The sequence below is a fragment of the Mustela erminea genome, chromosome 14 (assembly GCF_009829155.1).
Source record: "Mustela erminea isolate mMusErm1 chromosome 14, mMusErm1.Pri, whole genome shotgun sequence".
In the NCBI taxonomy this organism is placed as follows: Eukaryota; Metazoa; Chordata; class Mammalia; order Carnivora; family Mustelidae; genus Mustela; species Mustela erminea.
In genome coordinates, this window is record NC_045627.1 from 68,524,770 (window position 1) to 68,548,169 (window position 23,400).

Sequence of the window (23,400 nt, forward strand, 5' to 3'; positions counted from 1 at the left end):
TGTGCTAATATTGCTCAATTTTGATATCAGGGCTAGATTCTTTGGAGCTGATTCTTCCTTTAGCCACCATTCCTAAACTCATCCCACATATGTGAAATTAATTCTCTTTGAAGCTCTGTTTGGCATTGGGGGAAGGGGAAGGCAGGAATGCCTATTCTTTGAGGATTGAAGAATAAATGGGTTTAAGAATCTGAACTCTATCCAATTTATAGGTATATTGAGTCAAGAAAATAAAGGATAGCTTATGAAATCAATTTATTCTCTTTAAGAGAAATGCAAAGAATTTTCAGACCTTACCTAAATTTCTAAAATAAGGTCTTAGGTAGTCAGGAGATCTTTTCTACAGCTTACCACCCATTCAGGGGGGTTAAATAGAGGAAATACAGCTGAAATCTAGTGCAAACATGGACACACATGTGCGCATGCACGTGCGCACACACAGACACACACAGACACACACACACACACACACACACACACACATATTTTCTTATACTCTGTGGCAGCTACCTGGTCTCTCTTGTGTAAATTCGCATGCTAAAAATATTCCACCTTTATCCCTTTCCCTCTGTTTCCTATTTCTAAAGGGCAATTGATCAGGAAAACCAAACTTGGCATGTACTCAGATTATGTTTGAAGGCCACAGAAGGGGTGAAATAATAGGATACTTACTAAAACATGGAGTTGAAAGCAATAATTCTGGACCATTAAGTACAGAATAAGGTCATACTTCCTTCTAGAGGTGTCCTGGTTCAGAGTATGACCTTTGCAATGAGACAGACCCCCAATTTTAACTTAGCATTTTTAGCTTTGGGCAGTTGAATCTGTCTCCCTACGCCTTCATCTCTTTATATGTAAAATGGAGAAAACAATACCTAATAGGCTTGCTGTGCAGTTTAAATATGGTCCCATCTGTCCCTGGTACATACTAAGTAATCAACAATGCTAAGCTATTATCGATAACAGAGAACATGAGTTCCCAAGGTGCCTTCTGTATCACAACATGGCACGTGGTAGGTTCTCAAAAGATCTTATGAGTGGCATGGAAATGTGCTTCATACAAAGACTGGTTAAAGTGAAAATATCATTAACCATTCTGGAAGCAAAACTTGGTCCTGGGAGTCTTTCTAGACATTGAAGGTAATGCTTTTAGATTGTGAAAGGGATCCATGGTAAAGGCTGTGCTCCTCCCCCAGGACTCATTAGCTGCCCTCTCGTGGACAGCTCAGGCTTCAGAACACTGGTTTTCCTCAGTACACATCTCCGCATTATGTAACTAGCAGGAAGCCTTCAATACCCTCTGTATCAGGATGCAGAGAGAGTTACCTTCCTACTCAGTTAATAGACCAGTATGTGAGTTCATATCCTTATGGATCAAGACCAGTGAACCCACCTACCCATTTGGCCTTTGGAGATGGGAACAAACCCTCGTTATCACCATCAGAGAACAAAGATTCCATATAGAAATGGTTTAGTCAAGGCAACGCCCATTTGTGGATGTACTTCAGTTCCATACAAAGCACACTTTAATTCAACCAAGGATTTGATTGTGGGGAAGCCCAGTGGTTGCTGGAGCTTGAAGAGCAACTAAACCAAATGTGTCACCTTCTGGCTTCTAGATCCTCATGGTTGCTGAGGACAAGGGCCAGTAAAAGTCCTACAGAAGGGTATTTGTGTCAGACATCTCTTAACAAGGCATCCCTGAGACTTGGGAAGTTTTCTGTTCTCTTGCAAATGCTGCTAAACTCTCTAGACAGTCAACCTATTAATGTAGGCATCTTTAAACGTGTACACTAGATTTCTTGAATCTCTGCCAGGTAATGACATCTCTGAATTATTCTACCTCTGTCATTTCCCAATATCAGCCTACTCTTCCTGCATCCCTGACAGTGAATCGTGTAGCTACGGCCACAGGGAACAAACACGACTCAAAGTGGGTAAACAGGAGAGTCAACTAAGTACACTTACAATCATCTGTTACCTTTTCTTTCCTAAGCACATTTTGTGGAAGTTTTCTTCCCATTGCTCAAGCTCTTTGGTCGAGGTCCTGTTGGATCTTCTTTTATTTCTTCGGTCTTTTTTGCCCTCCCCATCACCTGGAACTCTCGTGATGGCTTTATGGAGGGTGCCAGGCTTGCCGATGAGTAAAGGTCAGGGTCTTATCTGTGCTTCCCAGAGGCTCCGTTGTTTCTTTAATGACTGTCCAGTAGAACTTTCTGCAGTGATGAAAATGCTCTGTAATCTATACTGTCCAATGCAGTAGCCACTAGTATGACTGAGGAGCTGAATTTTAAATTTTATTTAACTTCATTTAATTTAACCTTAAACATCTGCCCCTGGCTAGCAAACAGGCAGAACATCTAGAGAACGGGCAGCTCTGTTTCTCTTTCCGGATCACTGGCGACCGTGAGTTTTCAGACCCAACACTTTCTCTGTGTAATCATCAGCATCTACTCATTAAACCAGTTATTCACCCAACAAACATTTCCTGAAGGCTCAGTATGTGCCAGGCACTGAAAACAATCTCAGTGCCCCAAGTAGTCAGGTAACAGGGGAAAAAGAAGAGAGCTACCATGAGCCCCAAGATTCCTTTATGTAAATACCACCCTGTTTCTCGTATTTGATCTTATTCTTGAATAGTTATTTTCTGAAGTTTTAGACAAGGTAATTAGAAATCATTATGACTTGGCTTTTATTATCTGCCCCAAAAAACTTCTATTTTCTATTCTGCCCAACAAAACTTTCCATCTATACTGTAGATCTTTTTCCTTTTTTTTCTTCCTGGCTGTCCAAGAAAATTTTTGAGCTTTTACATGTTTTTTCAGCCTTTTCTTTCTTTCTTTCTTTCTTTCTTTTTTTTTTTTTTTTTAGCAAGTCTTTCATTGCAGTCTGAAGCCTACTTGCTTTAGAAAAATTTAGAGAGACCTAAATTTCCTCCCACAGACTCCTAACACTTAGAGCTGGAACAAACAAAAGCTAAAGTTTTTTTTGGAAAACTCGGTTGATCCATCTTCCTTCTCTTATTAAAACATATATAAATGTGTAGGCCAAGAAATGCCTCTAAATCTCTTTATTTCCCACGTTTCTTACCTGCAAAAGTGGGGCTTAGTCTGATATTCTCCCATAGTCCTTCAAGTGCACATGTTAGGAGATGTAAAATAACTTGACAAGTTTTTAAAATGTGCACATGAGGATGTAAAGTGGTATCCCCTCCACCCCTCTATGAAAAATGTTAAAGAATTTTCTGCCTGTTGTTTAGAGATTGAAATAAAGTGAACAATCTTTGTAAGGGCGGATTTATTCAAATCCTCCCAGGATCGCTGGGAAAGCAGCAAGGGGGAGGCAGTGAACTCTGGCTAAGTTCTGAAATACACAAACTTGTGGGATCAGGAAGAGTTTAACCGCCTCTGACACCTGATAACTATTACAGCTGATCCTACCATTCATGAGTAACACGTACTTTTATGATTAAAAGAAATCTAAGTCTGTAGGTTGCATTTCTATTTAGATGAGAGGGAAATAAGGACCAGCGTGAATTTTTAATTATACATATTTAGAGAGCCTGGGATCTGCTGCCTCACATGCGATCTATTCATGTAAGGTCCTTGTAGATTATGTTAAGCTGGTTTAGACCAGTAGGAGTCATGAGGACACTTCTCTCAATGTATGAAAAGCAACCATTAAAGAAACAAAAACTAAATGTGAAGGAGTGGTAGGAACCACCCATGTTTCCTGCCTCTTTTGGGATCTTTCATAATGAATTAGCTACAAACAAACCTCATTGGATGCCCCATACTGTACCTCATTGGGGTTGGATTAGGGAAAGGAATGTAGAAGCTTGAAAACACCACTGGTCGATCATAGGGAAACAGAGTGATTCTTCTTTAGAAATGCACAGAATGTTCTGGATTGAGGAAGGTGTCAGATACCTTAAGTTTTAATAATACTCTTCCTAGTGATCAGCTTCAAGAAATGTCTGGATTCCTTCTCATTTAGCGGGGTAAGAGAGGTCTCTTCTAGAGATAATATTCCAAGGTAAAATTGTGGTCTTTTTGTTTGAGAATCTAATATCTGAAAGTAGAAAGAGCACGTGTTTTGAGGTCATCTATTCATTCACTCAGCAAACACTTGCTGACTATGAACCATGTGCCAAGCATGGTGCTTCGTTGCATGTGCAGCAGAGAAGACAGAGAATATAGACCTGGCACATGTGGGAAGCAAAGTCAGCAGGCTTGCCTCTGACGTCATCCTTAACCCAGCATCCTATTCATTTATTCCATAAACACTGTTCCATAATTCTGTATTTTTCATAGGAGAGGTGGGGTGGCTAGGAGAGGCTCTCAGAGCTAAGTTCTGAAGGACAAAAGGACACCATCATGAAAAGAGTAGGAGGAGGAGTGTAAAAGAGGGCACAGCTGGTTCCAAGTCTCCAAGGTGGGGACAGGTTTGATGTACTAGGTTCCTGCAACTCAAAGTTTGGGGCTCAGACCAGCAGCCTCAGCATCACCTGGGAGCTGGGCAGAAATGCCCTATTTCACTCCATCCTGTCCAGACCTATTGAGTCACAAATGCATATTAGCAGGAACTTGGGTAAGAAATAAGCACTTAAAGTCTGAGAAGCACTGGGTGAGAGGAATTCACAGGAGACTACAGGCCTGAAACCCAGTGGGTCAGGGGATATGAAGAGGGGTCAGAAGATGAATCCTCTGAGAAAATTCCAGTCCCAACTGGCTGGTCCTCCAAGTCCTCCAACCTTAAGTCTTTCTGTCTTATTTCCAAACCTAAGCCTTTGTGTCTTTGAAGGAGATTATTTAGCTTCTCTTAATCCTCGCCTTAATCCTCTCCAAAATCATACAAGGAAGTTATTGTTAACTCCCATCGAGCAGATGAGGAAACTGACTACCCAGGTATTTAAGATCTTTGGCCCACAGGTGGTATTCTGACGATAGTAGCAATGGCTAGAAGCCTTTTCTTTCTTGGCTCTTCATAAAGGAAACCAATGTGAACTGATTAAATTGATGCAAACTTAGAAAAAGATGTCTTTTCACTGTGATATAACCGTGTGCATCTCAAAGTCCAGCTCCTTGAAAAACCTAATAAAGGATAAGTATTTTAAGGGTTTTAATGCCTATCTGCTCAATGGCATTGCCCTTCTGTTGACCCCAATTTGGTTTACCCCAGGTAAACCTCTAGGTTTACCCCAAACCTATTTTGGTTTACATCAGAAGAAGGTGCATTCCTTATAGAGTTCTATGGTTTACATCTGCCCTGGGCATCTGGTGTCTGGCCTTGTGTTGCTTGGCCTCACAGCTACAGTGTCTGGGTAACCAGCCCCTTTCCTAGATGTTGGCCTGTCCTGCAAATAGCTTCTTCCTCCCCCTTATGACCCAGAATCTCCTAGTGGCCCAAGTTTGGCATACCCTGTGATCATAATCTGATTTTTTAAAGGAAAATCCCCTGGATTAACATCTATGCTCAAGTGCAACACGACAAGGAGCAGGAGATGATTGGGTCAGTCAGCCAAAGTGAAAACGCCCCCAAAATCACACTCAGTGACTTCACCGAGCCCGAGGAACTGCTGGACAAAGAGCTGGACACCCGGGTCATAGGTATGTGTGCTGGTACCACCAAGCTCCTGTGTCCTCTGTCCTCCAAATGCGAGGGCAGTCAGCCCATGTGGCCTGTCCTTCAACTCGTGCCAGACTGGAGGGAGGGCTGGGAAACAACTGGCTACAGAGACACGATTGTGTTTTAAAATTTGGCTGCCCACTCTGGCCACATGGAAGTGTCAGATTTTTTTTTTTTTCCTCAAAAATAGACCAACATCAGAAGTGCTAGAGTCAGAGTCTGGGAGGTTTGAGGCCAACTCTCCATTGCTGGCAATATGCATTAGCTTGTTCTTACTGTTGTCGTCAGTGGCGTGTAAGATGACACACCATTGCTCCCACCTCGTGCGCTGGTGTGGGAGGTAGCAAACTTTCAAACACAGGTGACAGAAGCCAGCGAGCTGGTAGGATAGACTAGCCAGGTGTCCCATGTAATGAAAACCTATTAAGCACCCATTCAACGTGGCCTTGGTCTATAGCAATAAATAAAACACAGAGTCCTGCCCTTGTGAAATTGACATCCTCTTTCCATCTGTCTGTCCTCTCTCCCCCGCAGGAGGCATTGCCACCATTGCAAACAGCGAAAGCACAAAGGAGATCCCCAACTGCACTAGTGTTTAATACCAACCAGCCACATGGTCAACCATCTTTCTGACTTTCTTTTTGATGATTACTATAACTATTATTATGGAAAAATGAAAATGTCTTTTTTACCTTTTGTTTACCAAGGGCCCCTTCATAAATAGCAGGCAGATGCTTAGCTTTGGGAGGCAGAAGGCATTCTTAGCTGATTAAAGTGAGACAAAAAGAACAAATAGCTGCATTTGTGCTAAGGGCAAAGGATGCATCTTCCCGTGGCCTTTCTGATTTATTCTGCCACTGACCGTGTGAGGACTCTCTTTTTCCTTGTGGTCTCTGTTCTTCTTTTTAAATTTTATTTTCTTGTTTACTTTTTTAAGTTGGGTTGGCTTCTCATTAACCTCCCATGCCCCCCTCCACATCACCCACACCCTACCCCCAGCACACACACCCTAAAACACAGAACATTTCCCAGTCAGATGTGCAGGAGGTGGGTTGGTGGGGAGTGAAAGTAGCTGCAGAAAGCGTGCACACCTTTATGAAAGAGGCCCCGCCTCGTGCATGCCAATAGCGAGGCTACAGATGGCTTACTGTACATAATTAAAATGTAAATAGCTTTTTATTTCCTAAGAAATAATTTAATGTTTAGTAAAAAAGAAAACAGAAAAAAGAAAGATGCGTGTGTTGGCTTATGCACTCACCCTCAGAGCTGACCAACCCCCAGGCCTGCTAGATGTGTTGGGTTCTGGATGCTCTCCAGTTGTCTGTCACACTTAACTCTTGCATCTCCGTGTCCATGCCATAGCTGGTTTCTGCTTCTGTATATAAAGCGGGGGGAGGGCTTCTTTGGGACAAGTCATCAAGGAAGGACTAGAGTGACATCCTAGAACATGGGGGGCTCTCTGTGCCATCGGTGATCCGGATGAAGGTGCGAGATGAAACCCACCAGGGACTTCAGACTGCAGGTGAGGAAACAAGGCTTCCCCTCCAGAAGGAAGGCATGGAGGAGATTTATCAACCTGAGAAGATGGGTTTTCTCTAAAGAAGCTTGGCTGCGGATCAGATAAGGGGCAGTTATTCTTTCTGGTTGGAATCCATGGAAAGGTATAATCCTTCTGGAGAATTCTGGCGCTATTTTGAGCTCAGAAAAGTCCCCCAGTCACCAAGTGAGGCCTAGTGAGTGCATCTCAGCCCAGGAGGAGTGAGAGCAGTCGGGAGGGGTGTGGCATTTGTGGCATCCCAGATCTGTGTAAGCCCTTGCAGGCCAAATAGGGGGCTAGCCTTTCACGATATTAGTCAAAGATGATTTTAGCAAAGCTGTGCTATTTGCTTGTCAGATGTACACAACTTCCTTAAAGTCAAATGTCTGCCTTCAGTTCCCTTAAGATAGTTCTTGCCTCTGGGGCGAGCGGCTTTCAAAGCCAGCCCTCCTGTTCCCAGCACCCCGGCCCCTCCGCCCATTCGCACACACCACTTCTGTTCCGTAGGGTCACTCGGAGCCATGCCGTAAGCATTGTTTTCTTTTCAGGCTCAGCCCGAGTACACTTGTTTTATAAAACGATATACTGTATATATATATATGGGAGGAAAGGCCGGATTTTGTACCTGTTAACTTTGTGAGGTATCATTCGCCTTCTCTGGGAGACCCTGAGAGAGTGCAACCTAGAGAACTCTGACTGGCTACAGCATAGATAAGGAGTGCTTCTAAAGATCCTGCTTTTTCTGTTTCAAGGGTTAAATGGGGCAGACAATTGCAATACTTGTACTAAATACTGAAATACAAATGCATGAGTCATGTCTATATATACAGTATATGTACATATACTGTTCTTGATTTTATTGTTCCATTTGAATATTTCTACTGTAAAAAAAAAAGACAGTGGTTTTGAAATTGTTGAAAATAAATGTATTTTTGTACATCAAAGCTATATACCTGCCTGAGATGTTTCTCTTTGGGCTGTTTTCTTCACCTATTGCTATCCATCAGCTATTATTGAAATAATGGGGGGGCCCAAACCCAAACCGAACAAATAGCTTATACCCAGATGTTTATGTTTTACTCATGGATCTCCAGGTTGGTTGTGGTTTGACCGAATGCCATTGAAACTGACCAGGCTCTCCTGAACTACTCCGGATGCTAGGTTCAGCTGGGGTCCAGGCTTGCTTCATAAGCTGTCATCTTCCAGTACTAGAAGCCACCCAGAGCATGGTTTTCATGGTGGATTGCAGAATTCCAAGTGAGGCCAGCAGGATACTCTTAGTCTGTAAGGCCTTGGCTCAAAATGGTCATTCTGTTTACCATCATCTCCATTCTGTCGACCAGAGGAAAGCACATGGCCATGTCCAGCATCCATGGGTCAGGGAAGTAGGCTCTGCCTCCTCTGGTGTAAGGCACCACTAAGTTGTATGGCAATAGTGTGATAGAGGATTCGGCTCTAGCGAAGGGCGTGATGTGTTGAGAACAGTAGTAACAATAGTTCAATCTACCCATTCATTTCCTCTGGTCCTGTGGCTTTCATTAGATGGTCCATTTTCAAGTTTCCCACCAACACTTGTGGCCAGGACTTCTGATCAGAAGGCCTGGTTAACACAAGGCCTTAGACTTGGTGTTGGATCCCACTGAATGGTAGATAGAACTGCAACGCAGGCCTTGTAGCCTTTAGCAGGGGAAATGAAAAGAGGAGAGGGAACCAAGAAGACATGTATTCTTGTTTTTTTCACTATTATTACTATTATTATTATTAACCTTCTTAATACTGTTTGACTCATCAAACCAGCAATAGCGCTGATCTTGCCCGCTGCCGAGGAAGGAGTTTGGAAGGATAAGTGACAGGCTCTTCTCCACCTTAGATAATAAGGGAACGTGAATAAGGGCTGTAAGTTAGATGTTTTAATCTTTGTAGTGTTCAAACTGTGTAATAAATTACCATGGATCCCAGAAACCCAAGAAACCAGAGAGCTTTGGTCAATAATTTGCTCCTGTGTTTTGAATGCTAAGCTGACCATTCCAGAATCATATTTTCTGAACTCAAATAACTAAGATATGGGATGAAACAGAGGTTTTCTTTTGATTTGTGAATGTATCTAAAAATTAGTATTATTCTTGGTTGTAACTGTTCTTGGGATATACTCACCTTTTAAAAAATTATAATATATAATCAACTTCTTCAAATATTGAGGCTGTCATTTATGGTACCCCTAAAAGAAATAGGGTTTTTTTTTTGGTCCAACTAGTGGTTTGTAACATCAAGTGCCTACACATCCTGCAGGGGTGTGTAACGAGCTTCCCTGGTAATGTAACATGTCTAATATTCTGATCGCACGTCAAAAGTGATTTTTCTAAACGCAGTAGTTGTTGCTTTCCGATAGGATCTGAGTTCTTCCCATGTTTGTTTACGTCGGGGTTGATAAAAATCACTCCACTGGATTAGAAAGGACAGGAGTGAAATACGCGGTAAAGCTGCATTAGTCAGCTGGTTTGTTTGGGCTAAGCCGTGGTGGGAATAGAGCCCGTGCCTCCCCCACCAGCACCAGTCTGCCAGATTTCTCGTAGCAGACAGGCAAAGGCAGAAGGCAGAGAGAGTGATTGGCTTTGTGGTTATTCTCTCCCGGGTTTCTCATCAGAATGTCTTCCTCTCTCTGGAGATTCTAAACCTGATAAGCAAGCCCACAGCAGTCCTCAGGGTGGGGCCCAGCTATCAGCACCTGAAGCGGAGCTTCTGAGGATTCTCCTGTCAAAGTTAGAAAGAAACCGTTCTATCCGCCACTGAAATCGCTCAGGGAGAGTTCCTGGGGAAAAGGTACCTCCCCTGGTCCGTGTTACCCTGATACAAGGCACCTTCATCTGCAGAAGTGAGAAACACTTCCAAATTGGCTCATTTCCTCCTGGGCAACAGCTGCAGCTCTGAGAGAGCCACCCAATTGAGTTATCTGGAACAAAGACACACTGCGAGTCAAGGTGGTGATGGATTATGCCTTGGGAAGAGTGGTAAGCCAGGAGTTAGGAGATCTCTGACTCTCAGCAAATCACGCTGGACCACGATTTCTTATTTGAAAAAGGCAACCACTTTATGGCCTGCCTCACCGGCTACTTTTGATTTTCAGAGGGGCAAGGAGCACATTGCCGATTCCAGAATTGACAGATGACTATGGCAAGCATACTTAGGAGACCTCTTTTCTTCTTCTGTAGACGGGTCAGCTGGGAGGCAGAGAGCAAAGTGACTCCCTAAGTTAGACAGCAAATGAGTGTGGAGCTGAAGACAGAACCCATGTCTTCTTGCTATTAGGGCAGCGCTCTTTCCACCACATACCCTCTGGATAAAGGCAAAATCGAGCCACGCATCACGGAACATCAGCAGACATGTCCCCTGATGGTTATGCCAGCGTGGCTCCTGTATTTCGAGGGTCTGGAACGGTTTAGAGTCTAACTTCCCAACTGTGTTCATCACCCAGTGGCTCACAGCCCTCCACTTGTCATTGCCCCGCTGACCCGCTTGCATAGCAGCCCATGGCCTGACGCCCTTGCTTCCCTCCCTGGGCTGAAGGAAGGCTGCTCAACAGACAGCTGCCAGACCCCAGATTCCCAGGCTGTGCCGCTTGCCTTTTAAAGCAGTTGGCCTCGTTCAGAGGGAAGAAGGCCAGAGAGCAGACTTAAGCAGTGGGAATGCCGCGTCCTGACACATACACCAGATCCTGCCAAATCTCCTGTCTGCTCCAGCGGCACTGCCGAAAGGGACCAGATATAGCCCAACGATTACCTCCCAAGTACTACTACATCTCGATGTCCCTTAAACTTGGTATAATTACCATTAACTTTATAGGAGCAGAGTGCCCTTTAAAATGCTCTTTGCTTCTGTGTTCTCGGGCCGTATATCATGAGAAGATATACGTTCATTCAGAGCGGAATCAAGGAGACCTTGTATACAAAATCAGGAGGAGAGCCTCAGCCAGAGTTCAGTCTATTCAAAGACTAGAAGTCTCAATAAAACTCCCATTACTTTTTCATTGTCCGAGGCCGAAAGGGGTATAATGACATAATCAGGGTCCAATTTCCCTATCTATAAATTGACAATAATGACATCTATATACCTCACAGGGTTGCAACCCAGATCAAATGAGATAATTTGGGTAAAAAACACACAAAATAACTAGGGCTTGAAAAATAATGGATTGAAGCTGAGAGGCCCAAGTTCTTTAATGCTGAATCTCCTTTCTCTGTCCTCCCTGGCCTCAGGTTGTAAAAATTATCTGACCAGTCTCTTGCCTACTCTCACCTAGGCCTGCAGTTTCAGGGAAAGAATCAGAATTACCTGGTCCTCCTCAGGTCCCCCTTAGAAGGAAGAGAATTTTCGTTAAAATCAACTATTTACACCTTAATCCCCAAGGTCACAGCTCTTTTTATTGCTTTAAAATATAGATGATAGATAGATAGATAGATAGATAGATAACTGATCTAATTTTCCTTGTGAGACAGGGACCATGGGAGCAAGCCCCAAGTGAAAAACATCATGCACCTGGGGCATTTTCTATTGGCTGTTATTGTCAAAAAGTTTCTCCTGCGAGCAACAGAATCAGGACGCAGGCCCAAACGCAAGCCAGACTTGGTTTTGATTCCAAAAACCACCAATGAGCTGCCTGCGTTGCCTGTCAATATCGACCAATCAGGATGAGGCCCTTCCAGCCAATCAGGATAAGGCTTTTTTTTCTTTTCCCTTATTAGCATATTGCACCAGAGTGGGAACTTGGGTGGGGACTTGATTTAGGCAGGGCCTCTGCTATTCTCTGGGAAGTTAGTCTAAGAGGGTTGGGTGTATTTCTTCTTTTTGTTTTTAATTATAAAGGCGGGGGGGGGGGGGTGTTGCCATAGCTCCTGTAAAGCTTTTCCAGTACCTTTGACTTTTGGATCTGGCCCTAGTTGCTCTCATGGTGGACCGAAGAACCTGACTGTGGTAACATACCGTATAGAAGGGCCAAGAAATGGATACTTCTAAAAAGGGCTGCCAAGAGCACGTCATAAAATTAAGGACTAGAGGCTCTCGGGTTCTGAAATAGGCTCTGTCTTCCCAGATGTGGTGATATCCTTGAGATAGCCATGCTGCCGGGACCAAAATAATTTGGCCTTGTTCGTTCATGGTGGTTTTGGGTCCAGAATTTATAACCTAACTTCTTGTTTATTCTCCCTTTTGTACAAAGCTTGTGTGAGGATGTGTGCTGTTCCAGGTTCTTGGGTCCCTCAAAGCTTCTCTGAGGGTCACTGACTTGAATTCCTTTATTGTCACACATTGGAAAACAAATGAAACAATTATTTGTAAAAATATATATTTTATATATCTGAAGGAACCGAGGACATGTTTCTTGCCTTCAACTCCAATCACGGCCCAAGGAGAGCTCTTTCAGAGATGGAGTGCAAGATGCAGATTCTTTTCAGAACATCAACCAAAGACAGAGGAAAATAGATCATGACAGGCACACATGCCATCTGTCATTATGGCTCAGTATCTGGGGAACAACACTGTTTGCAACTCAGAAATGAACCAGATAAAGTGGGGCCTTCAGTGATTTGCTCCTGAGAAAGTATGTGGTCTGCTCCCTAAGAATAGAGACTTCTTGTGCTGAAATATCTGTGCCCTAAGTGTCCCATGGGCTGGAGTCTGCTAGGCTCTAAGGATTTCTCCCCACTAAAGTCCTACTTCTCCCTAGAGCCTCTCACAGTAGCCTCTTCATATGATGCAGAATCTTTTGTTGCTTATTCTCCCTTGCGGAGGGTTATTGCTGTCAGTACTCCAGGAAATGGCTGCAATTAAGAGTATGTCCAAACATGGTGGATGGAAAGAGAAAGGTGGCCATACAAAAAGCAACAGAGAACAGAATTGTTTTTCTTGTCACTGATCTATTTTCCTTGGTTTCTGGGTAGAATCACCTGGGAAGCACTTAATTGTCTCCATAAACACACACCTGGTCCTTGGAGCGCCGGAATGGTTTTCATGCACTGACCTTCCAAAATCTCATGGTTCAATTAGAGAATTGCTGGGCTGCTTCCATTGGCAGCTGGGATATTTTGTGGGAGGGGCACCGAGGGAGGAAGATGAGAGAGATGAGTCTAGAGAAATAAAGTTAATCTTTGTCAATTACAAAGCTTTACTTGACACATTCTCATTTCAACCTGTCAATTTCAGATTCTCCTCTGTGAGGGGAAAATACAGATGCTCCCCAGATTTCTAATCTATTTATAATGGTAACAAGACAACTCTAGGCAGTGTGTGCTCATCATGAGCTAATCATCCTCTGCTATGCCTTGTGCCTCCTAATTAGTGGCATGTTGGTTGCCTACTGATCAGGTTGGAGCCTCATCCAGGCAGTAGGGAGGGATTGTAGGGGGAGATCGAATTCTGAGCCCAGTGGAGCTCAGATCTTGGCAGACTTTCTAACAACAGGTGGGCTTCACACCTCGCCTTGCAATGTGTCCCATTTAAAGAGGCAGCCACCACTACCATGGGTGCTAACAGGAACATGGCAGGCTTCCAAATGTGTCTCTAAGAACCCCCTGTAGCAAGAGGCAGTCCTTCCAAAACTTCTTGGCTTAATGTTACAGACACAGCAAGTGACATCTAGTAGAAGAAAAATAAATAATTAAATGTGCATCTATAGATGATAATGGGGCAAGATCCATTTTGTTCGTTCATTCACTTAAAAAGTATTTATTGAGCTCTATAGTTAATAGTCTCATGGTTGCTGGAGTGGAGGTGGGCAGTGGTATAGGCTAAATGGGTATTAAGGAGGGCACTTGTGATGCGCTCTGGGTGTTATGTATGAGTAATGGATCTCTCATATGTGAATAATGAATTCTACTCCTAAAACCAATATTACAGTATATGTTGAAAAAACTAGAATTTAAATAAAAACTTTTTAAAAAAGAAATTAAAAAGTTTTATTGAGAACTTGCTTGCTTTCCAACAGACTCAGCTCTGGATACTGAGGACAATAAAAACACACTTAGTATGAGGTGATCATATCATTTTTTATGCAAACTGGGACATAGTTGGGGATGAATGGAGTACTGTTCTTAATTACTCTGGGAAAACGAGCATGATGCAGGACTGTCAGCAAACCAGGATGTTCGTTCACCCTAACTTAAAATTCAGAGTCAGAGATGTGTCAACGTTCCACTCACCCCTCCCTTTTAATTCCTGACCCAGGGATAGAAACCCAACCTCTGAGCCCAAAAACTATGAAGATCTACTATCCGCTTTTCAGCCTTTTGAGGGCCTCTCATTGGGGTGGTGAACCCCGACATGGTCAGAGGTCAGTAAGCAAAGCCTTAGATGGTTTTTTAAAAATTATCTGAGGGGTGCCTGGGTAGTTCAGTCAGGCGGCGAACTGTTGGTTTTGGGCTCAGATCATGATCTCAGGGTCCTGGGATCAAGTCCTGTGTTAGTCTCCTTGCTCAAGTGGGGAGTCTGCTTGGGATTCTTTCTTCCTGTCTCTCTGCCCCTTCCCCCACTCATGCACACACAGTTTCTAAGATAAATATTTAAACATTTTTAAAAAGATATTTATTACATTATATCAATTAGGTTTCTTGGTTGCAGAAAATAGTCACCGCTCCTGACTAATTCAAGCAAAAAGAATTTATGGGAAGGTTATTAAAAGCCAATGGAATCAACTCAAGTTTGAAGAACATAACTTGGAAAGAGGCAGGAGGTAGGACAGCTTTGGAGGAATGGAAATCAGGAAACATGGATAGTATCCTACCAGGGGCTCCTGGCATATAGTATCTTACCAGGGGTTTCCTCCAAAATGAATGAACTCCAGTGATCTCTTCTATCCTCATGTTACTGAAAATTTAAAGTTGCTGATAAATTTCCCAGTTGGTGAAGTTTTGTTCACATGCTCACTGTATGATCCACAGACTGAAATGTGTCACCCTGAAATTTATATATTGAAGCCCTATCCTCCAGCCCCTCAGAATGCAACCGTGTTAGGAAATAGGGCTTTAAAGAAGCGACTAAATTAAAATGAGGCTGTTAGGATGGATACAAGTCCAATTGATTGATATCGTCGTGAGAAGAAATTAGGACACAGTTTACAGAGAGCTCACCAGGTGAAGACACCAGGGGAAGGCAGCCATCTGTAAGGCAAGGAGAGGGGGCTCAGAAGTAACCCACACAGCTGACCGCTGAGCTCTGACTTTTAGCCTCCACAGTTGTGGTAAAATACGTTTTTGTTGCGTGAGCCACCTCACCTGTGGTGCTTATTAGGACAGCCTTAGAAAACGAAAGGGGAGGGAAACTAGCCGGGGAAATAAACCTATAGATACTGCTCTGGCTTTTGAAGTGAGATTTCGAGACAGTCGGATTTAGCCTTCCATGAGGACTCCCCACACCAGGCGACACGTCCTTCCTCCCCCACGACCGGGGAGAGTAAGAGGATGGTAACAAAGGCAGAACTGATGGTGGTCAGAGGATGAACATTCCAGTCATTTTAAAAGTCACTCTTCTTTCCTCATTTATTGAACACAAACCAAGGAATGAAGAACGTGGCGCTGTAGCCGCTGGAATTTCAGGTATGAATCTGTGGCCCACATCCTGCCCTGATGGAACTTAGAATTTAAGCAGCAGTCTTGTAAGTATTTATTCAACTTCCTTATGCTTTGGGGGAGGGAGAGACAAAGTACTTGGATCATTTAGAGAAAAGTAACGGGTAGGTGGGACCATCACCCCCCGCCCCAGGGGAAAGCTGGTGGTGAGGTGAAGGATGAATTCTCAAAGAAAATGGCAGTTCCACATGTTGGGGTTTACACCTTCTTTTCCACCTAGAATATTCCTTTCCCTTCTCTCCTGGCACAGTGATAGCACTCCAAACAAGGAGGAAATGGCAGAACTGAGGGATGAATAGGAACACAGAGATGGTGAGAAATGGACTTGGAAGGCAGCTATAAAACCAATTTTAAAGTTAGAGATTTACGGGGCTCCCTGGTGCCTCAGTTGGTTAAGTGTTCGACTTTTGATTTCTGCTCAGGTCATGATCTCAGGAGTCCTGGGATCTAGCCCTGCATCGGACTGGGTGCTCAGCGACGAGTCTGCTGGAGATCATCTCTTCTTCGCCCTCTGCCCTCCCCCAACTTGCTCGTGCTCTCTAAAAAAATCTTCAAATTTTTTTTTAAAAGTCAGATTTGGATTTATAGAAATGTGGACCTTCTAATCTGCACACAAGTTTGTATTTTCCATTTTATTCCAAATTCTTATGATGAGCATATGTTCATTTCATAATTTTTTCAAAAATAGGAAAATTAAAAGTCATATCAAATGTCCATAATGTGGAGTCCTGGGATTGAGCCCCACTTTGGGCTCTCTGCTCAGTGAAGAGTCTCCTTCTCCCTCTTCCTCTGCCTGCTGCTCTCCCTGCCTGTGTTCTCTCTCTGTCAAATAAATACATTAAAAAAAAAAAAAAAAAAGTCCACAATGGTTTTCCAGATGTAGCAGGTTTCTGGGTATTTTATTCAAGTTCTTTTAAATAAACTTTTAAAAAGTGTAATAAGATTGTTCTGCAATGCCAGTTATTAAGCATAGCTAAAATAAGAATATTCATAGGTCAAAGATGGACAATAACTTCAAAAGAGACTTGTGGAGGCATAATATCTGCTTGAGAATGGTATAGTGGTCTTTATAAATGGAAAAAGAAACTGTAATTACTTAGGTCCTTCACAATGAGTATTAAAGATACAGGAAATCATTACTCAAGATTCTTGGCAAAGGAAATGGCTCTTATGTTGCTCTCTGCTACTCTTTTATTTCTTTCACAAAAGTAGAGAAACTTCTCTGCCTAGCAATTTTACTGGCGATGTCCCATCCATAAGTAATTTGCTGTTGTTAACAAATGTTGGAACAAAACAACACCAATTAAGGTTCTGAGTGGTTATCAAACGTGGCGAGAGATTGTGCATGAACTGTGGGATGAAGAACTTAGCTTAGGGAAGGCATCGCCTGCTGCTGAAAGACATTTTAAACAGAAAGGAACCTAGGACCCAATTTCTTACCGGAGCTGTAAGCACACACCTGATGCTCTGATACAGGGGGTTAGCTAGAGGGTTCTGAACTGGAATTCTAGAAGCCGTGGGCCTGGGTGAGATCACCCGGGGAAGACATGGAATGGAAGGTGAGCACGTTCAGATGGGCCCTGCCAGCTTTGGAAAAGAGTCTGTTCTCCAAACGATTTTCCATTTACAGTATATGCTTTTTTTGTTGTTGTTGTTAACATATAATGTATTATTTGCTCCAGGTGTACAGATCTGTGAATCATCAGGCTTACACACTTCATAGCACTCATCATAACACATATCCTCCACAATGTCCATAACTCAACCACCCTCTCCATCCCCTCTCCCTCCGGCAACCCTCAGTTTGTTTTGTGAGATGAAGAGTCTTTCATGGTTTGTCTCCCCTGCAGTCCCATCTTGTTTCATTTTTCCTTCCCTACCCCCCAAACCCCCCACTTTGCCTCTCAAATTCCTCATATCAGGGAGAGCATATGATAATTGTCTTTCTCTGCCATTGTGTGTGTGTGTGTGTGTGTGTGTGTGTGCGCGCGCATATATATATATACATATATACACACATATATGTATATATATACGCACACACACACACACACACACACACACACACAGGGATCATGACCTGAGCTGAAGGCAGAGGCTTTAACCCGCTGAGCCACCCAGGTGCCCCTTCTTTGGATGTCTTCTTTGCTGAAATGTCTGTTCATGTCCTCTGCCCATTTCTTGATTGGATTATTTGTTCTTTGGGTGTTGAGTTTGATAAGTTCTTTATAGATTTTGGATACCGGCCCTTTATCTGATATGTCGTTTGTGAATATCTTCCCCCATTCTGTCAGTTGTCTTTTGGTTTTGTTGACTGTTTCCTTTGCTGTGCAGAAGTTTTTGATCTTGATGAAGTCCCAATAGTTCATTTTTGCCCTTGCTTCCCTCGCCTTTGGCGATGTTTCTAGGAAGAAGTTGCTGTGGCTGTGGTCGAAGATGTTGCTGCCTGTGTTCTTAAGGATCTTGATGGAGTCCTGTCTCACATTGAGGTCTTTCATCCATTTGGAGTCTATTTTTGTGTGTGGTGTAAGAAAATGGTCCAGTTGCATTTTTCTTCATGTGGCTGTCCAATTTTCCCACCACCATTTGTTGAAGAGACTAGACTGTCTTTTTCCATTGGACAGTCTTTCCTGCTGTGTCGAAGATTAGTTGACCATAGAGTTGAGGGTCTATTTCTGGGCTCTCTCTTCTGTTCCATTGATCTATGTGTCTGTTTTATGCCAGTATCATAGTGTTTTGGTGATGATAGCTTTGTAATAGAGCTTGAAGTCTGGGATTGTGACACTGGCATCTTTGGCTTTTTTTTTTTTTCAACATTCCTTTGACTATTTGGTTTTTTTTCTGGTTCCATATAAATTTTACAATTATTGTTCCATTTCTTTGAAAAAAAATGATGGTATTTTGATGGGAATGGTATTAAATGTGTGGATTGCTTTAGGTAGCATAAACATTTTCACAATATTTGTTCTTCCAATCCATGAACATGGAACATTTTTCCATTTTTTTTGTGTCTTCCTCAATTTCTTTCATGAGTACTTTATAGTTTTCTGAGTACAGATTCTTTGCCTCTTTGGTTAGGTTTATTCATAGGTATCTTGTGGTTTTGGGTGCAATTGTAAATGGGATGGACTCCTTAATTTCTCTTTCTTGTGTCTTATTGTTGGTGTATAAAAATGCAACTGATTCCTGTGCATTGATTTTATATCCTGACACTTTACTGGATTCCTGTACAAGTTCTAGCAGTTTTGGAGTGAAGTCTTTTGGGTTTTCCTCATAAATATCATATCATCTGCAAAGAGTGATGGTTTGACTTCTTCTTTGCTGATTTGGATGGCTTTAATTTCTTTTTGTTGTCTGATTGCTGAGGCTAGGACTTCTAGTACTATGTTAATAGCAGTGGTGATAGTAAGCATCCCTAGCTTAGGGGAAAAGCTCTCATTTTTTCCCCTATTGAGAATGATATTCACTGTGGGATTTTCATAGATTTCTTTGATGATATTCAGGTATGTACCCTCTATCTCTACACTTTGAAGAATTTTGATCAAAAAAGGATGCTGTACTTTGTCAAATGCTTTTTCAGCATCTATTGAGAGTATCATATGGTTCTTGTTCTTTCTTTTATTAATGTATTGTATCACATTGGTTTATGGATGTTGAACCAACCTTGTGGCCTAGGAATAAATCCCACTTGGTCGTGGTGAATAATCCTTTTAATGTACTGTTGGATCCTACTGGCTAGTATTTTGGTGAGAATTTTTGCATCTATGTTCATCAAGGGTATTGGTCTGTAATTCCCTGTTTTGGATGGGGTCTTTCTCTGGTTTTAGGATCAAGGTAATGCTGACATCATAAAATGAGTTTGGAAGTTTCCTTCCATTTCTATTTTTTGGAACAGTTTCAGGAGCATAGGCATTAATTCTTCTTTAAATGTTTGGTAGAATTCCTCTGGGAAGCCGTCTGACCCTGGGCTCTTGTTTGTTGGGAGTTTTTTTTTTTTTAAAGATTTTATTTATTTATTTGGTGGAGAGATATCACAAGTAGGCAGAGAGGCATGCAAAGAGAGAGGAGGAAGCAGGCTCCCTACTGAGTACAGAGCCCGATGTGGAGCTTGATCCCAGGACCTTGGGATCATGACTGAGCTGAAAGCAGAGGCTTTAACCCACTGAGACACCCAGGTCCCCTCATTGGAAGATTTTTGATGATTGCTCCAATCTCATTGCTGGTTATGGTTCTGTTCAGCTTTTCTATTTCTTCCTGGTTCACTTTTGGTAGTTTGTACATATCTATAAATGCATCCATTTCTTCCAGATTGTCAAATTTGCTGGTATATATTTGCTCATAATATGTTCTTATTATTGTATTTCTTTAGTATTGGTTGTGATCTCTCCTCTTTCATTCATGATTTTATTAATTTGGGTGCTTTCTCTTTTCTTTTTGATAAGTCTGGCCAGGGGGTTATCAATCTTATTAATTCTTTCAAAGAACCAGCTCCTGGTTTTGTTCATTTGTTCTACTGTCCTTTTGGTTTCTTAATCATTGATTTCTGCTCTGATCTTTTTGACTTCTCTTCTCCTGCTAGGTTTAAGCTTTCTTTGCTGTTCTGTGTCCAGCTCCTTTAGGTGTAAGGTTAGGATGTGTACTTGAGACCTTTCTTGTTTCTTAAGAAAGGCTTGTATCACTATATACTTTCCTCTCAGGACCATATTTTCTGTGTCCCACAGATTTTGAACAGTTGTCATTTGAACATTATCATTTGTTTCCATGAATTTTTTCAATTCCTCTTTAATTTCCTGGTTGACCCACTCAATCTTTAGTAGGATGCTCTTTAGCCTCCTTGTATTTGAGTCCTTTCCAACCTCCCCTTGTGGTTGAGGTGTAGCCTCAGAGCATTGTGGTCTGAAAATAGGCAGGGAATGATCCCAGTCTTTTGGTACTGGTTGAGACCTGATTTGTGACCCAGGATGTGATCTATTCTGGAGAACATTCCATGTGCACTAGAGAAGAATGTGTATTCTGTTGCTTTGGGATGGAATGTTCTGAATATATCTGTGATGTCCATCTGGTCCAGTGTGTCATTTAAGGCCTTTATTTCCTTGTTGATCTTTTGCTTGGATGATCTGTCCATTTCATTGAGAGGGGTGTTAAAGTCCCCTACTATTATTGTATTATTGTCAAAGTGTTTCTTTGATTATGTTATTAATTGATTTATGTCATTTGCTGCTCCCATGTTAGGGACATAGATATTTAAAATTGTTAGATACACTGGCTGGTCAGAGCCTTTGAGTATGATATAGTGTCCTTCCTCATCTCTTACTATAGTCTTTGGCTTAAAATCTAATTGATCTGATATAAGGATTGCCACCCCATCTTTCTTTTGCTGTCCATTAGCATGGTAAATTGTTTTCCACCTCTTACTTTAAATCTGGAGGTGTCTTTGGGTCTAAACTGAGTTTCTTATAGACAACATATTGATGGTTTTTTTTTTTTATGCAATCTGATACCCTGTCATTTTTGATGGGGGCATTTATCCCATTTACATTCAGGGTAACTACTGAAAGATATAAATTTTGTGCCATTGTATTGCCTATAAGGTGACTATTATTGCATATTGTTTCTGTTCCTTTCTGGTCTACTACTTTTAGGCTCTCTCTTTGCTTAGAGGACCCCTTTCAATATTTCCTGTAGGGCTGGTTTGGTGTTTGCAAATTCTTTTCATTTTTGCTTGTCCTGGAAGTTTTTTTATGTCTCCTTCTATTTTCAGTGATAGCATAGCTGGATATAGTATTCTTGGATGCATGTTTTTCTCATTTAGTGCTCTGAATATATCATGCCAGTTCTTTCTGTCCTGCCAGGTCTCTGTGGATAAGTCTGCTGCCAATTTAATATTTTTACCATTGTATGTTACAGTCATCTTGTCCTGAGCTGCTTTCAGGATTTTCTTTTTGTCACCGAGACTTGTAGTTTTATTATTAGATGACAGGATGTAGACCTATTTTTATTGATTTTGAGGTGGGTTCTCTGTGCCTCCTGGATTTTGATGCTTGTTTCCTTGCCATATTGGGGAAATTCTCTACTATAATTTTCTCCAATATACCTTCTGCCCCTTTCTCTCTTTCTTCTTCTTCTAGAATCCTAATTATTCTAATGGTGTTTCATCTTATGGTATCACTTATCTCTCAAATTCTCTCCTCATGGTCCAGTAGTTGTTTATCTCTCTTCTGCTCAACTTCTTTATTCTCTGTCCCTTGTTTTCTTCTATATCACTAATTCTCTCTTCCTGCCTCATTTACCCTTGCAGTATGAGCCTCCATTTTTTATTGCACCTAATTAATAAGGTTTTTTTTTTTTTCCAGCTTGGTTAGATTTTAGTTCTTTTATTTCTCCAGAAAGGGCTTTTATTTCTCCAGACAGGTTTCTGTAATATCTTCCATGCCTTTTTTGAGCCCAGCTAGCACCCTGAGAATCATCAATCTGAACTCTAGATCTGACATACTTCCATTGTCTGAATTGATTAGGTCTCTAGCCTCGGTACTGCCTCTTGTTCTTTTTTTTTGGTGGTGAATTTTTCTGCCTTGTCATTTTATCCAGGCAAGAATATATGAATGAGAGAATAAAATACTAAAAGAGTGGCAAAGACCCCAGAAAAATATATGCTAACCAGGTCAGAAGAGACCCCAAGTCAGGGGAGAAGAAAGGGGGTAAAATGAAATTTAAAAAAAAGTATATATATAATATATATATAAATAAATATAAATAGCAATATAAAGAAATCATATAAATATAAATATTAATAAATTTAATATATAAATATTATATGTAATGTATAAATATTAACATATATTTATAATGTATTATAAATATATTTGTGTAGTAATATATAAATATTAATATAAATAAATATTTATATAAATAAATAAATAGTATATGTGTATAAATTGTGTGTGTGTGTATTAGGTGAGTAAAACAGAGCCACCCTCTTGATTCTGGTTATATTTTGGTCTCTTAGGAGAAACTACCTCCCAAAATTTTAAAGAAAGAAAAACATATATATACATATATATACACACACACACACACACAAAAGTAAGGGTAAACTTGATGAGGGGATGGAATATGACTGTAAAGATGAAAATTGAAAAAAAAATTTTTTAAAGGAATTGATAATTTGGTTGGAAAAAGAAAGAAAAAGAAAGTGGAGAGAATTTGCTCAGGATGGAGAATAGAAAAATGCCTGTGCTATATTTGGAGTATATTTTGATCTATTAGAAGAAATTGTATCCCAAAATTTTTTAGAAGAAAAAAATCCTATGTGTATACAAAAGAAAAAGTTAGCTAGAATGAAGAATAAAATATGACTATAATAATGAAGGTTTAAAAAATATTATTTTAAAGAAAGGTATTGTTAAGATAAACTAGTTTAAAAACATTAAAAGAGGAAAGAGGAAATGTTAAAAAAATTAGAATAAGAAACAAATAAATTTATAATTTAATTAACTTTGCAGGACTAAAGAATCATGGGGAGAAAGCCATGAATTCCATGCTTTGCTTTCCCCTTCTCTGGAATTCCACGGTTTTGTTTGTTTGTTTTTTTGTTTTTTAAAAGAGCTTGGTCTTGGCTGG

At 41.3% G+C, this 23,400-nt stretch overlaps 1 protein-coding gene across 3 annotated transcripts in view; it reads left to right on the plus strand.

Moving 5' to 3' along the window:
- SORCS3 (sortilin related VPS10 domain containing receptor 3) overlaps positions 1–8,104 on the plus strand; it is a 593,475-nt gene extending 585,371 nt beyond the window's left edge. For all 3 annotated transcript variants that reach the window (XM_032313389.1, XM_032313390.1, XM_032313391.1), the window contains 2 exons: positions 5,449–5,609; positions 6,163–8,104. In XM_032313389.1, the coding sequence (XP_032169280.1) occupies positions 5,449–5,609; positions 6,163–6,227 (226 nt within the window). In that variant the 3' untranslated portion in view covers positions 6,228–8,104. The remainder of the gene's footprint in view (positions 1–5,448; positions 5,610–6,162) is intronic.
- The last annotated feature ends 15,296 nt before the right edge of the window (positions 8,105–23,400 follow it).